General features: G+C 38.7%; 1 protein-coding gene across 1 annotated transcript; it reads right to left on the bottom strand.

Annotated features, from left to right (window-relative positions):
- Positions 1 to 2622: 2622 nt before the first annotated feature.
- Positions 2623 to 3956, bottom strand: LOC145122167 (uncharacterized). The gene is made up of 2 exons (XM_079057816.1): positions 3812 to 3956; positions 2623 to 3167 (listed from the first exon to the last, which is right to left on the bottom strand). The coding sequence occupies exons 1-2, from the start codon at positions 3954 to 3956 to the stop codon at positions 2623 to 2625; spliced, it is 690 nt and encodes a 229-aa protein (XP_078913942.1).
- Between the last annotated feature and the right edge of the window lie 12408 nt (positions 3957 to 16364).

The raw sequence follows: 16364 nt of genomic DNA, 5'->3' as shown, positions 1-16364 counted from the left end.
CACCTCAGTACTCCCCAAGACTCGCTAACTGACCTTACCCCAGCATATCGGGGTCCTTCAGTTCCTCCCATAGAACATCTTTAAAGTAGGAAGGTCGATGCTGGCATAATAGCTATTGTTGTACGAAAATTCCGCTACTGGAAGATACGTATTCCAACTACCACTAAAATCCAGAACACACGCCCGCAAGATATCCTCGAATGTCTGGATGGTTTGCTCGCTCTGACCATACGTCTGCGGGTGAAAGGACATGCTGAAATGTAGACGAGTACCCAACTCCTTATGAAACCCCTTCCAAAACCTGGAAGTAAACCTGACATCCGTTTCTGAAACCATCAAAATCGGCACCCCATACCATGCCACAACCTCCCTGATATAAATGTCAGCCAACTTCTCTGTAGAGCTGCTCTACTAAATCGAAATAAAGTGTGCGCTCTTGGTCAATCGATCCATGATGACCCAAATAGAATCCACTATGCGTGCTATCCGATCATAATGAAATCCATGGTAATCTCTCCCATTTCCAAACCGGAATGTCTAACGGTTGCATCTTGCCGCGAGACCATTAATGTTCAGCCTTGACTTTCCTACAAGTCAAGCACCTCTCCACGTAACAAGCAACGTACCGCTTCATACAAGGCCGCCAATAATCTGGACGGAGATCTTTATTCATCTTCTTCGCCCTGGGATGAATGAAAAACTTCAATTTGTGCGCTTCCTCCATCAGAACCTGACGTGCACCTCCCCAATAAGGTACCCACACTGTCCCATGGAGAGTTAATAATCCCCGGCTATCATAATCGAAGGAAGCAACCTGGCCTACTATGTGCTCAGTCTTTCGGTGCTCTTCCTTCATAGCCTCGACGTGATCCTCCCGAATCTTCTCCAAGAGTGGAGTAATCTCTTTCATCCTCATAGAGATATACCTGATCGGATCCGCGACCACCTTGCGGCTGAGAGCGTCAACCAACACATTGGCCTTTCCCGGATGGTAAATGATCTCACAATCATAATCCTTCACCACATCTAACCACCGACGCTGCCTTATATATTGATTCAGCTGATCCATCAAGTACCTTAGGCTCTTGTGATCCGTGTAAATAGTACAACGGACCCCGTAGAGGTAGTGTCGCCAAACAGTGACGGGGAAAACTACATCCCCCAGCTCTAAATCATGCGTCAGATAATTTGCCTCATGAGGCTTCAACTGCCTCGAAGCGTAAGCAATAACGCGACCTCTCTGTATCAAAACCGCACCCAAGCCTATGATCGACGCATCACAATAAACCACAAAATCCTCAACACCCTCCAACAGGGTCAGAATCGGTGCCTCGCACAACCTCTATCTCAGGGTCTCAAACGCTACCTATTGCTCAGGCCCCCAACAAAAAGTGACAGTGTTCTTTGTCAGTCGAGTAAAAGGAACCGCTATCTTGTAGAAATCCTGAATGAATCTACGATAATAACCTGCCAACCAAAGGAAACTCCGAATCTCATATGGAGACGTCGGAACCTCCCACCTCATCATAGCCTCGACCTTGGCCGGATCTACTAGAATACCATTCTGGTAGACATGGTGCCCTAGAAACTGCACCTCACGCAACCAGAACTCACACTTGAAGAACATCTCATATAGTATGTTCCTCCTCAGGGTCTCCAATACACCCCTCAAGTGCTCCTCATGTAGTTCCTGGGTCTTGGAATAGACCAAGATGTCGTCGACGAATACAATCATAGACCAATCCAACATCGATCGGCACATGCAGTTCATGAGATCCGTGAAGACGATGGAGTATTGGTGAGCCCAAAGGGCATCACGATGAACTCGTAATGACCATAATGATTCTGGAAAACCGTCTTCTGCACATCGTCCTCTCTGACGCTCATCTGATGATAACCCGAATGAAGATCAATCATGGAAAACCAAGATGCCCCCTGAAGTAGGTCAAACAAATCATCAATCCTCAAGAGTGGATGACGGTTCTTCACCATTAGCTTATTCATCTCCCGGTAGTCAGTACATATTTGATGCAACCCATCCTTCTTCTTCACAAACATGATCGGTGCACCCCTAGGAGAACTACTCGGTCGGACGAACCCCTTGTCTAACAGCTCGTTCAGCTATGTAGATAACTCCTTCATCTCTGGTGGAGCTAACCGATATGGTGCTTTGGCTATCGGAGTCCCACCAAGAACCAAGTCAATCCAGAATTCGACCTGTATATCCAGAGGCACTAGAGGAAAATCCTCCAGAAACACATTCGGGTACTCCCGTACAATCGCCACATCATCAACTGATGCCTTACCCTTCTCCCCCACTTGGAGTCCGAAACACACCATATGACGCTCGCAATCAATCACCGCCCCATTGGGGCTCAGCCACTCCATCCCCACTATAACCTTTTTCCCGCGCAAAGGAGTGAGAACCAAGTCAATCGGATACTGCTCACTTAACATCTCTAAAACACAATCCTGATGAACCCTTAATACCCAAAAAGATCGATCATCCGCAATCTCAACCTCTAATGGATGATCTAGCTCTCCCGGAGCTCCAACAAACCTCTTGCTGACTTTAAGAGACACGAAAGATCGGGTAGCCCCCTTGTCTAACAGCTCGTTCAGCTATGTAGATAACTCCTTCATCTCTGGTGAAGCTAACCGATATGGTGCTTTGGCTATCGGAGTCCCACCAAGAACCAAGTCAATCCAGAATTCGACCTGTATATCCAGAGGCACTCGAGGAAAATCCTCCAGAAACACATTCGGGTACTCCTGTACAATCGCCACATCATCAACTGATGCCTTACCCTTCTCCCCCACTTGGAGTCCGAAACACACCATATGACGCTCGCAATCAATCACCGCCCCATTGGGGCTCAGCCACTCCATCCCCACTATAACCTTTTTCCCGCGCAAAGGAATGAGAACCAAGTCAATCGGATACTGCTCACTTAACATCTCTAAAACACAATCCTGATGAACCCTTAATACCCAAAAAGATCGATCATCCGCAATCTCAACCTCTAATGGATGATCTAGCTCTCCCGGAGCTCCAACAAACCTCTTGCTGACTTTCAGAGACACGAAAGATCGGGTAGCCCCCGAATCAAATAATATCAAAGAAAAGATACCATTAACAAGGAACGATCCTAAATCAAAATACACAACTATAAGCAGATAAATCAACATAAATAAAGAGTTAAGGAGAAGAGACATACCCGTCACCACATCTGGTGCAACACGCGCCTCCTCGATAGTCAGCTGAAAAGCCCTGCTCCTCACAACAGGCGCATCCGCCTTGCCCTGGCGGCCATCATTGATCCATAGGGTCGCTTGAGAAGGAGCTACCATTCGTCCGGCTGATGCTAAACTCGGATAGCTGGCCTTCTTATGGCCCATATGATTGCAATGGAATCAAATCAGATCTGATGTCTGGGTGGTGGTGATAATAGCAGTGCAATCCTTGCTAAAGTGCCCCGTCTTGCCATACTTGTAGCAGCTCGTACCAACTGCTCTGCGAACCCCATCATGTGACCTGCCACATTTTCCACAACGGCTCTAGCCCTGCTGGCCCTTCGACCTAGAGTCTAAACCCTTTGATTTCTTCACCAAAACCCCAACCGTCTGCCCATGCTCCGCCTTTCTCTTCCTTATGTGCTCCAAATCAATCTCTCGTTCCCGCGCCCTAGATATCATGTCATCCAAGGTCGGGTAGGTAGAAAAACTAACGAACTCACTGATGTCAGGTCTCAGCACATCATGGTATCGGGTCTTCCTCATCTCCTCATCAGCCGCAGCCTGGGGTACAAACAGAGCACTTCTCTGAACTTGGCGGTAATCTCCGCTACAGTCTCGATCGTATGCCTCATGTCAAGAAACTCCCTGGCTAACTGTTGCACCTCAACATCTGGTGCAAACTCTTCTCGAAACCGGGTCACAATGTCTGGCCAGGTCATCGTCCTACCGCGAACCTCACCTTCGACCCCTCGGGGCAGAAGCTCAACATCTGAGCACACTCAATGTCAGCTATCCAATGCATAATTGCGATGGGGTCCTTCACCCCAAAGAAATCTTGTGCCCCCATGCCCTGGAATCCTTGAAGGAGAGAGTGCGGACCCCAGACTGGCTAGCGGCTAGATCGGCCCTGAAGATCCGAAGGCGATCCTCCATCAGCTCGATGATACCATCCTTGAGTGACCCGAACATCACCTGGGTCGCATCAAGGATTCCTCTAGTAACCTCAGATGCAATGAACTTCATTGGTCGGGCCCAAACCAAGATCCAGATCCTAATCCCCCTGCTCCATGATGTGTCACCACCATACTGAAACATAACCACATAAACAATTAGCAAACACATGAGAAGGTTCACAATATCGATTTCCCTAGATTCATCGTGGTCTTCCTGGTCTCGGGTATATATCTTGTGCCTTCAGTAGTACGGGCCCGACACTACCTTCCACACCTATTTGTACCCTCCTCAAGGACTACCCTGACTCCTCCAAGTCGCTCTTCCCAACTAGTACATTCATCATACTATAAGGAGTCCTGCACACCAAAGCATGTCTCAGAGGCTTCCTAGGACTCCCTTCCTCACCCCTCGCTGCTATCAGCTGCAGAAGGAAATGTCACTAATACTACCTAACTACTACATGAACACAATTACATACTACCAGTACTAGATAATTCTTTGAATGACAGGCACCACACTATAACGGTTGGACTCAAACAAGAGTTGCGTAATAGAGTTAAACCTATCCTTCTAAAATTATTCAATCACATTAATATGTAATCCAACGCATTCATCCACTAGTTAGTTAGTACCAATAGAATTTCCTAAAGCACAAAGCATGCAGCATTCGACAATCAGGCAATTGAACTTAAAATATAACCTATACAGACCATCCTAATCAAGTAACTGATTTGATACTCGCATGCGAATCTATAAGATTAAACAAATAGGCACATAAAGGCATCTCTCCTAGCATTCTATCATGCAATTCTGAGCAGATACTTAGCCTCTAATCTAGCATGCAATTCTCATATCATAACATAAAGCATATAACATGTATGGGAATTTTGGGAAGACTTACTTGAGCTCGGCTGATTTCATGCATCGCACACCCTTTCTCTTTTATTAAAATCCTTTTTAAAATGTTTATTTTTTATGGAAAATTTACCAAACCCTTGATTTGAGTCCAGGAACAGTCGATAGTATGCCCAAATCCCTCAAACCAAGGCTCTGATACCAACTTGTAACATCCTAAAAAATACAGATGAAAATTTGTTTATAAGTTCATTCAAAATATACGATACTCATATCAAATCAGTCAAAAGTGTATCATGGTAAAATATTATCAGAGTATAAATTGCCAAAATCTCAAAATGTGTAAATCATAGGGTGATGTGGTGCGATCAGGCTAGACCCTTCCCCTTTGAACAAGAAGTACCTGAAACATGAACTGAAAACTTTAAGCACAAAGCTTAGTGAGTTCCTCCAAAATACCACATACCATACAAACAAATTTACAAGCATATTTGGGTGCTTGCAACCCTCTTCGGCCTATTTCAACAAAATAATGTCAAGCATATCTGGGTGCTTGCAATCCCCTTCGGTCTATTTCAAGTGGATACTGTTAAGCATATATGGGTGCTTGCAATCGCCTTCGGTCTATTTCAACCAGATACCGGGTAAATTTCACCCTACCACTACCATAAAATATCATAACAAGGAATCACATGGTTATCAAGAAAACACATGCATAACTGATAGTTGTCACGAAGTCAACCATCATACTACAACATAAACTAGTTCGCTGATATTGGTGCCTTTGACCCTCAGATACAATGAAGGAAGCTCACCTGATACTGAAGAGAGCTAAATGTCGCACGAACTGCCGAAACTAAACACCTAATAACACAATAATGAACCCTAATTAATAATTAAGGTCCATTTCTCAACTTGTGAGTCCAAGGCTCGCAACCAAACCCCCGTAAGGGAAAAAAAGACCATTTTTTCCGCTCCCATGGTCCAAAAACCTAAGTCTTGACCAACATTCCAAAAGTCAATGATAGTTAACTACCCAGTGCGTACGTTGGGCGTACTCTCTTCCTACGTGTGACGTACTCAGGAAACAAGTGGGATCGGGGCCTCACCTGGCTACGTTGGAGGTAGCCAGTAGTACGCGGGGCGTACTATGTCTGACCCCAAAAATGAGCCAAAAATGGTCTTAATCATTAAGACATGCATCCAACCACAGATCTGACCTTCTTAGAACGTCTTAATCCATAAAGTCTACAACTTTAAGCCTTTGCATGGCTCAAAAAGGGCTTGAAACTTAAAACTCTAACCTAATGAACACTCATCACCACCAAACTCTTTCATGGCTAGAAAAGGACCATCAAGTAACCATTTTTATGAATCTATAAGACCTAACATGCATGAAAGGACAGCTAATATGCTCTGGAGTGTTCCAAATTCATAAAGGTCCAAACTTTAGGGACAAAAGCTCATAAAACCCAACCATGGAGATCAAAAAGGAAACACATCAAGGTATAGACTTTATACCTTCAAAAGTTGCAGAATGAGGAGTAGTTTTTGGATCCATAAGCTTGCAAGCAACACCTCCTTCTTCAAGGGTCTTCTTTAACCAATATGCACCAGAAGTCACTAATAAGCTCCAAACTCTCATCAACAAGGCTTAAACTCAAGATTAGGTTTTTTTGCGGGAAGGTGGCTGGTAAGGAATGTCCAAGGGAGGCATAAGGAGGCTTAAATAGGGAAGCAAACCAGTTAAATTAGGGTTTCGATGCTGAGCTACTATGCTCGGTGTACCATACGTACGCCCAACGTACTAGCATGCCCTCCGCGATCTGATCACATGAGTACGCTGCGCGTACCCACATATACGCCCATCGTACGGGGTGAGATGCAAAACTCTCTAAATGGGACCCAGTGTGCAAACTCAAATAGGTTAAGGCTAGAAATAGAAATACCTAATATTTGGATGGTACACCTTAGGAGGCTATATTTCGATTGGAGAACAATGATCAATGAGATTAGAGTGAAGAACATCAATCATTCGATTTTATTTGTTTTTACCATGATTAGCTTAGTTTACTTTTTGAGTATGTGTGTTACAGTTTTGATCATGTGCTAATAACCCTTTAGTTGATTTCTATGTGCTGATTTCTAGTTTTAGATTAGATGAAACTTAATACTATGTGCTGATTTCTTATTTTATGGATTTATGAAGTTGGTTTTTACTTGAGTTATATAAATCATATCCTAGCATGTTAAATTTCTAACCTTTATTGCTTTTCCTGTAAGTTTTGTGTAGTTAGATGATTAATTTAAGTGCATGAACTTGTTATCTACTTATTTATGGACAATGAAATGCTAGATCTAGAAATACAACATATCCTAGGGTATAGCTGGTAAATGTTAGTTTCTTTAATTGTGTAGGGAAGCATTAATAATCTTATTGTGCGCTTAAATTGCTTGTCTAGACCACAGAAAAGTAAATGCAAATCTTATCATTCATACAACAGTAGAAATTTTAAAATGAATTATGTGTTCTTAGGTTGCTTGACCATAGTAATTGAAGTTAATTAATTTATATATGCTAAGTGTTTGAATCATGATAACAAGTAACTTATAAATTGGTAACCATTATCTTGAAATTAACCATAGAAAAAGGGGGGATTCGAAGCTAAACGAAAGTATCTTTCATTCTTGATTAAAAATCATTTTCTAGGTGTTTGCATTTGTTTTTAGTATTTTTAGTTAAGTGTTAAATTTAAGTTTTTCTGAACTTGAAAGATTAGATAAAATCTCATTTAAAGTTATTTCTTTTAGTTTAATTATTAGCATCTAGTTTTTAGCTTAAAACTTCCATTCCCTATGTTCGACCCCTTACTTACTCTACTATACTACTACACGACTAGGTACATTGTCTGTTGTGTTTTTGCTAGTAAAATTGGTTAGCGTTATAAATTTAATGATTTTAGTGAGTTTAAAACACAACACTATACTTGGAAATTTGGACAAAAATAGTGTAACAATCGTAAATTCATTGAATATAGCAATAAGTTTTAAAATATTCAAAATTGTCAAGATGCCACATAGTATCTTGAGGTTGTAATTAAGGAACCAAAGTACCGGTAACACCTACAGATTCGGACTAGTCAATTAAGATATATTAGGCGTTAAAAATGACTTTTGGTAAAAGATTATTTAGGATAAATAATCTTAATATAACTTATACGATATGTGACAAGGATTCTGTACATATAAAGATCACCAAAATCTAACTTTGTATGAAGAAGTTATGATTCTTCTAAGTTTTACGATTAAACCAACGCGACTCTACGTATCGTCAAAAATGAAATTTTGATAAATTACTTTTTAGATTATGTTGGGGTGCAAAGTTTTCCTTGTATGACTTTGTAATGTGTTGACTTTTGTAATACCCACTTGCATGTGGTACATTAGCCTTTTGACATGAGATAGAGAGTGAGAGACAGACATGTAAACACCTCTATATAAGGTGGGTTTAGTCCACTTGTAGAGGTGTGCTTGAGAGGTGTAAAAGTTGAGTGTGTGAGTATGTGTTATTTATGTAGATGTACATCTATGTCCTTTTTTGTAACAACATACATATTCAATACATCTCTTGAACACCCAAATCACCATGTTCATTGTGCAATATTTAATTTCGCATGCCAAACCATGTTCTTAATTCACTATAATTGGTATCAGAGCGGGTCTTCAATGATCAACGTGATTTTTTGAAGAACGATTCTCGGTTTGGCAAAATTTGTCACAATTGGAGCAATTTTGATGAGTCTCTCTCTATGATCTCTCTTAATCTCATTGAATTCGTGCGTTGCGTTATTGATTCTTTATCGTTTGATTCATTGGATCTAATTCGTTTCAATTCCTTTTGTTTGATCCAATTAATTTTTGTTTAGATCTAGCCCAAAATTCATTGTGATCCATTTCTTTTTTATTCAGCCCAAATTTCAATATATTACTGTTCATATTTCGTTTATTCAAGCCCAAACAATCAATCAATTACTGTTCATGTAATTTTCTTTGAGCCCAAATGTTTCTTTTATCCGATAAAATCATTAATTGAGCCCAATGACATATTAGATCTGTTATGATTCGTGAAGTATCCAACATTCGTTCTAAGCTTTAGATGTTTTACGTTACTACTGGTCGTAACCTCTCAACTGGTTCATCGTTCTTGAGTACTAGTTTTTGTTTCTGCAATTTTGAAAATCGATTAGAAATTTCTTGTTAATCAGCTCTTGTGAATCGATTCAATATACTGTGTTAAATCACAGAAATCGGTGATGATCAAGTGGAAGTTGAAAAATCATCAAATTGATCTCTTTGATTTCGATGAAATTGTTGATCAAGAACACTTGAAGGTTATGAAGAACAGTGAAGTAATCCCATTTTGATCTGAAATTTGGCATTAGAGACATCAATTTCGTGTTTATTTGCATTTGACTTCGAAAAGTCAATCCCAGAAAAAGTCAAACATGAGTTCTATGGGTTGATTCAGGGAATTGAAAGTAGAAATCGTTGGATTTGAGTTGAATATGAGATTTAGATGAGGAAATCGAGTCTAATTTGGGAATTAATTTCGAAAATTTGATGTGTTCTTGTTCTAGTGTGAAAGGCAGTGACATAAGTTCTTGTTCGTCTCTTGAAATTGATTTCAAAACTAACGAAAGTCAAAATGGGTCATATGCGAATCGATTTTGAGTTTGCTTTTGTTTAATTTCGAAGGATGGCTTGGAGGTCTAAATCGAGTTTGCTGTTGGTGTCGATTTTCAAAGGTTTAAAATGATATCGATAAGCAGATGGGTCGAATATTTGTTAATGATCGATTTAGGTTAACAATTAGATTTCGAACAATTCGATTCAGAGTTGACATCGACTGTGAATGAAGATTCGAATCGTTTGGATGGATGTCAAAAGCGAATGGTTGAACTGTGAAAAGAGAAGGTCGACAACTGGGTTTGCCTTAAAGAACGAAGGTTTTGGAATCTTGTGTCACTAAATTCACGAAAAATTGAAGAGGTTTGATCACGATGGTCGAAAATTTGGTTTTTGATGACTAACGAAAGATGATTTTGGAAGAACTGGTACGAAATTTTGATTCAGTGAGTAAATGCAAATGGTTCAGACGAGATTCAGAGGCTTCGAATGCCTTTGTTTTCGTTAAAATGGCAGTGGAAAAATTTTCGTTGATTTGGTGTTCTGATTGAATCTAACGAAGGGGAGAGAGAAAAACTTTCGTTAAAATCGTGCTCAAAAGTTTCGTTCATATGGGCAGAGGATTTCGTACGAAGTGATGAAATTTCGTACGATTGCATAAAGTTTCGTTCGTTGCTGTGAATTTTTTCGTTTGATTGGGGAAGAAAAGAAAAGTTTCGTCATTGGTCCTTATAATTTCGACATTTTGTCTCATATTACAAATTTTTGTTAGATTGGGGAGGATGAAGTTTCATAAGAATTAGTGCAAAAGGCAAATGTTACGAAAATGGCCCCTAAACTTAAGAAAGTTTAACATCTTTTACAACTCTTCGAATGTTGGGACAATTTTTCGTATGTTTGGAATGAAAAAGAAGAATTTTCGAATTTGGTCCCTGAAATTTCGACAATTTGGCAACAAATATCCAATTTCGACAAAGGACTGTTTTTGCTGAGAATTTGAAGAAAATGCATTTCAGGCCCTTGCAGTTAATGCAAATTGACGCTTTTTACCCAGCTTTGGAAAAGGGGGAGAGTTTTGCATTTTTGGTTGTTTTGGGCGCACCGGGCCACTGCCGAATTTTTAAATTGACAATTTCTACCCATTTTTTGAGAAATTTTGTCAAAGGCGGTCCGTGAACGAAGCTAAAAATTGAAGATTTTTTGGGTTTTCCGGATTAAAGCACAAAGTTTATGCCACATGTTAAGGGGGAGTTTTGACACGAAAAATTCTGAATAGAGCATGTCCTCTTTCCTTGAAGGTTTTATAATCAAATTTCGAGTATAAAAAGGGGGAGAAATTTATATGAAAATTCGAACTTGAATTTTTCATATTATGCGGATTTCACGACCGAAATGACCTTGAATTTTTGAAGTACACGAAATGATGCAACTGGAAGTTTGGAAGTGATTTCGTTTCGAAATGGGTTTGGTTTTATTGAAGATTTTTGGGGTGTGTTTTTATGCTCAACTTCTGGGTGATCAATTTGGAGTTTGAGAAGCTCGTGATCATTCGTTGATGCTCTGTTCGTATGGTCTCACATCCTAGAGCCCAAATTGAAGAATCATGGAAGAATTGAAGAGTTGAAGCTCATTTCGACATGTGTCACCCTTGAGGCTCGGATCGCGTAGTTGCTCGATTTTGGAAGAATTGAAGTGGGTCATCCATTCCTAACTTTGAGGGGGAGAATGTTGGGGTGCAAAGTTTTCCATGTATGACTTTGTAATGTGTTGACTTTTGTAATACCCACTTGCATGTGGTATATTAGCCTTTTGACATGAGATAGAGAGTGAGAGAGAGAGACATGTAAACACCTCTATATAAGGTGGGTTTAGTCCACTTGTAGAGGTGTGCTTGAGAGGTGTAAAAGTTGAGTGTGTGAGTGTGTGTTATTTATGTAGATGTAGATCTATGTCCTTTTTTGTAACACCATACATATTCAATACATCTCTTGAACACCCAAATCACCATGTTCATTGTGCAATCTTTAATTCCGCATGCCAAACCATGTTCTTTAGTCACTACAGATTAAGTGATCTAAACGAATTTCATAGTAGTCGTTAAACTGAGAGGGTTCATATAAATAACGTCTAAATCTGACATTGTGAGAGAAAGTTAGGATATTCTGAAGTTTCAGCGCAGTAGTGCGGGCACGGAATTCAAAATTCTAATTGGTTGATTGTTAGACAAAACAATGTAAACAATAATTAAGGATCTCGTGAGTTTGAACCCATCGATAAAAAGAAAGTCGAGAACAGAGTTTGTATAAACATATATGAATTTCACACAGTCTTTAAGAGTCTAAACCAGTGTAAATTTCAATTATTATTAGAGCAAGAATAAGATGTTGAGACCTTAATGAAAGTTGTAGATTTCGTCGAGAGGATTCTAGGGATATAAAGAACGTTAAAAAAAAGAGCTCGTAAACAAAAGTTATGGCCATATGAAGATTTCAAGAAAATACCTGATGTAGTGACGTGGCACCATGGAAGAGCGCCACATGCCAAGTTGGCCGCCCACTCCTCCAAGAGACAAGCGACGTGGGTCCACTAAATTTTGACATGTAGCACCATAATATAGTGACACGTGGAAGCTTCTAGAAAGGAGTGAGGTGAACGATTCGGAACGCGACACGTGGTGATAACTCAAAGGAGCCAACAAGGCTCAAGTGTGCACCGCGTGGCTGCTTTATTATATATATGACTTCGTTTTTCAATTCATTTCACACCAAATCCTCCCAAAACACTCTCCAACCTCAATATTTATTTAGATTTTATTTTTAGGGATTCCTTGTGTTATTTAGCAAGGTTTTGAGGGGTCTACGTGTCTGGAAAATAGAAGCTTTCCGTTTCGGAGTCCTACCAGTTCATTTTCCTGGTTTTTGCTAAAACCTCTGAAAGTTCAGCTACACTTTTGTGCTTTCTGTGTAACTTATATTTATAGTCATAATTCGTTATTATGAACCTATAAATAAGATTTATCAGTGATTCCAAGTAATAATATTGATTGATCTACTTACGAGAAAGTAGTCTAGAATGTTCACGTTCGTTTGGTTGTTGGATTTTAGAAAAGTATATGCCGAAATGATCTTGCCTCCAACCTATCATGTTTCGATAATCATACCTGATAGATCTTGATGTAGATATTGGTATTAGTGAGGAATCTAGATTACTAATAGTCACCAGGATCATTAACCTAAGACTATGTACTAGTGATATTTTCTTGGGGTTGAATGTCCATAGTAAGGAGTCGAAAGTACATTGTGTCTGTATAGTGTCGAAAGTAGTTTGGTTTCGACACTTTATCTATTAACAAGGCATGTTAGTTTCGACCCAGTAATTTTTAGTGCTTATTATTTTTTGTGCGTCCACTGTACCCTATAAATAGGGTAGGTACATAGAGTAGAGAATCGATCGAACTAAGGGTAATTCTCATATTGTACTCTAAAACACTCTAGTACTCTTCAGACGATATTTAGCCAAATAGATCTTATTTAGATCGTGTCTTCATTTACAAGTTTTATTGTCTTAATCATGTTCTTAATCATTCGCTGACTCACATCAATTGGTATCAGAGCAGGATTCACTCAATCGATTGAAGTTTTCTCGTGTTTTTCATAATTTTTTGAATCGTTCGTTCCGATTTAAAATTTTCCGTAAATTGAATCAAAAAACTGGTGTCAATTGATTGTATTGAATAGATTCTGCACCTTGTGTGTTAGGTCGATAAATTTCTGATCAATCTCTATTTGTTATCCTTCTTAGATCTCTATTTGAATCAATAATCCATTTTCTTCAAAATTCATACAACAATGACGAATTTCAGCATGAACATGATGACTAATTTCTCTCACTTGCTCGGATCATCAACTAAGATTCCGATGTTGATTATGGAATATGGTGAGAAATGGGCCGATAGAATGTAAGACTACCTGAATGGTATCTATGAAGATTTGATGCGATCGATCAACAAAGATCCAATTCTTCTTGAAATGTTGATTACTCTTGGAACTGTTGCTACAAATGATGATATGATCACGCAAGGAAACAAGATGAAGGTGAATGATAAGAAATTTTTACGTGAATTGCGTGGTGCTCTTCCACCTCTAGTTTATAATTACGTGTGTGGATGTTCGACAGCAAAGCGGATTTGGGACACCTTGAAGGAGAAATATCAAGGTAATGAGAAGATTAAGAGTTATGTAAAACAGTGCTTGCTAGAGTTGGGAGAATTCAAACAGAAGTAAACATAATCAATCAAATTGTACTATGATCGATTGAATGAACTGATTTTCAAGTGCTCTCGCTATGGAGTGACACGTTTGACGCTAGAATTCAATCTCACCTTTCTCATGGGTCAACGAAAGGAATGGAGAAACATCAACTCGTTGTCAAGACACAAGAAAGCTTTGATGGTCACTCTCTTGTAAATCTGTATCATGTCTTGAAAGCACATGAATGCGAGATAAATGATATTGCTGAAGAAAGTAAGTTGAGTCTTAGAGACCATTAGCTTTGGTATTGAAAGTAGCTGCAAAGGAATCTGAAGTCGAATATGATGAAGAAGCCAAGAATGGTGCAAAATGTTTCTTGTTTAACTCCGATGATGAAGCTGTCGCATACTACTCAAACAACAAAGTAAAAAATTCTTTACGAAGCCTTTTAATCAAAAATTCAAGAACAACAATGAGGTTAAAGGAAAAATTCCGTCTAAAATAACTATGAAGGATGATTCAAAAGTAAAGATGAAGTATGTTAAGGTTTCGTGTGAGAAGAAAAAGGAGTTGAAAACTGAAAGGAGACTCAGGTTTCAATTGTAATTACTGCAATGGGTCGAATCATGTGGTTATGGATTGCATGCTCATGAAGAAAGAAGAGAAGAAGGAGATAGTCAGAGATGAGGCTTACTATGCTGATAAGATTGAGGAGATTCGATTTCACACGAAGGTTGTTTTGTTTGATTGCTAGAGGAGATGGCGAGGAAGATGGCACATATCAAATCTGGTCTTCTGGATCAGATGATGATGAGATGCAAAATCCAACTCATGGCGTAATGTACGCGAAAGTGGAGGGAGATGAAGAGGAGAAAGATGTTTCAGATGAAACGGATGATGAAGATGAGATCATAGGAAGGTGTTTCATATTGACAGACTCGACTAAATCACTGATGAATGCTAAGGTACGTGATTTACTTTACTCATTTAAAATTCCATCATTTTCTTATAATGATATTTTTTCTAAGTTTGATAACACGTTTGCTTATATTAATGATATATCAATCTCCATGAGTAATGAAGTAGATTAGTCCAAATCCCAATTATATGAAGCTAGGAATAGAATCGAAGAAAAGAAGCGACTAGTGGAATCTATGGATCTTAGAATCACAAATATGTTAAGAGATAGGGATTCACTTAGAATGGACAATTCGATACTTATTAAACAAATAAACATATATTGTAATATTGCTAAGCGTTTGTATTGTAAACTGACAGAATTTTATCATTCAACTGACATATGCGATGAACATCATTGGAAATTGCTTCCTTTTTTTGTGTAAAAGAGAACATTTAGATGAAACAACACATGAGTCTGAAAGTAATATAGTTGAATATGATAAAATTCCTATTGATTCGTATGCATATGATATTGTAAATATAAATGAATGTCTGAATGTTGATGATCTTGTGAATATTGTGAATGAGACCTTAACAAAGAATGAAGAAGTCAAGATTTTGAACATGACTGAGAAGTCGACACTTGGTTCTCAACAAAATTTTGCTGATATCGAAAATAATTCTGACAATATCAGTGAAATTTAGGTAGAGGAATGTGTTGATTGCTCACGATTTTTTGTCATTAATGTCAATTAAATGGCTAAAGGCAAAGAATGTAATGATTCAATGTCGAAAGTAAATAGTAATAAACCTTCGACATCCAAATTCAGTAATTCTCATGATCATGTTGTGGTAGAGGACTATGTGAGTGATGAGGATAAACTTTCGAATGAGAAAAAAATTCCAAGAGTCGTTTTAAATGAAGTCTTCAAAGATTCAAAGGAGTACATGAAAGTGTTGAAAGACAAATAAAAACATTATCTTGAATCAAATGTAGTTGTTTATCCTAGGTTCAAGGATTCAGAAGAAATTGTGTTATCCAAATCAAGTCTTTGTCACCAACGGAAATGGTGATAATGTGGCTCCTGAATTGAACAAATTGTTAAAGGAAGGCAATGAGAGTGTGAAGAAAGAAAGTTTCTATTCGAATCAAAACACAATTGCAAATGGTTTGAAAAAAAATTCAAAAACTTTTCAACAACAACATAAACCAAAACGTGTTTGGGCTGTGAAAATAGAAAAATCAATTGTTGATAATAAAAACAAAGAAAAAGGTGTTGATTCTTTTCCTAATGATCAAAAACATCAAAAGGTTTTTAAAGAAAAAGTTGAAAATTTTGCTTGTGATGTAGGCATTTCGAAATCAAAAGCACAAAATAAAGCCTATTGGAAAAATGAACAAGCTTTTCACAAACAAAAGGTTTTTAAACAAATATCCTCTGAAACAACCAAGACATTCTCACAAAATGCAGAAAAAAATTC

The sequence above is a fragment of the Lactuca virosa genome, chromosome 6 (assembly GCF_052849685.1).
Source record: "Lactuca virosa cultivar CGN04683 chromosome 6, Lactuca_virosa_CGN04683_v6, whole genome shotgun sequence".
Taxonomy (NCBI): Eukaryota; Viridiplantae; Streptophyta; class Magnoliopsida; order Asterales; family Asteraceae; genus Lactuca; species Lactuca virosa.
The sequence above is the reverse complement of the archived record's forward strand: the minus strand, read 5'-3'. Positions and strand labels throughout refer to the sequence as shown.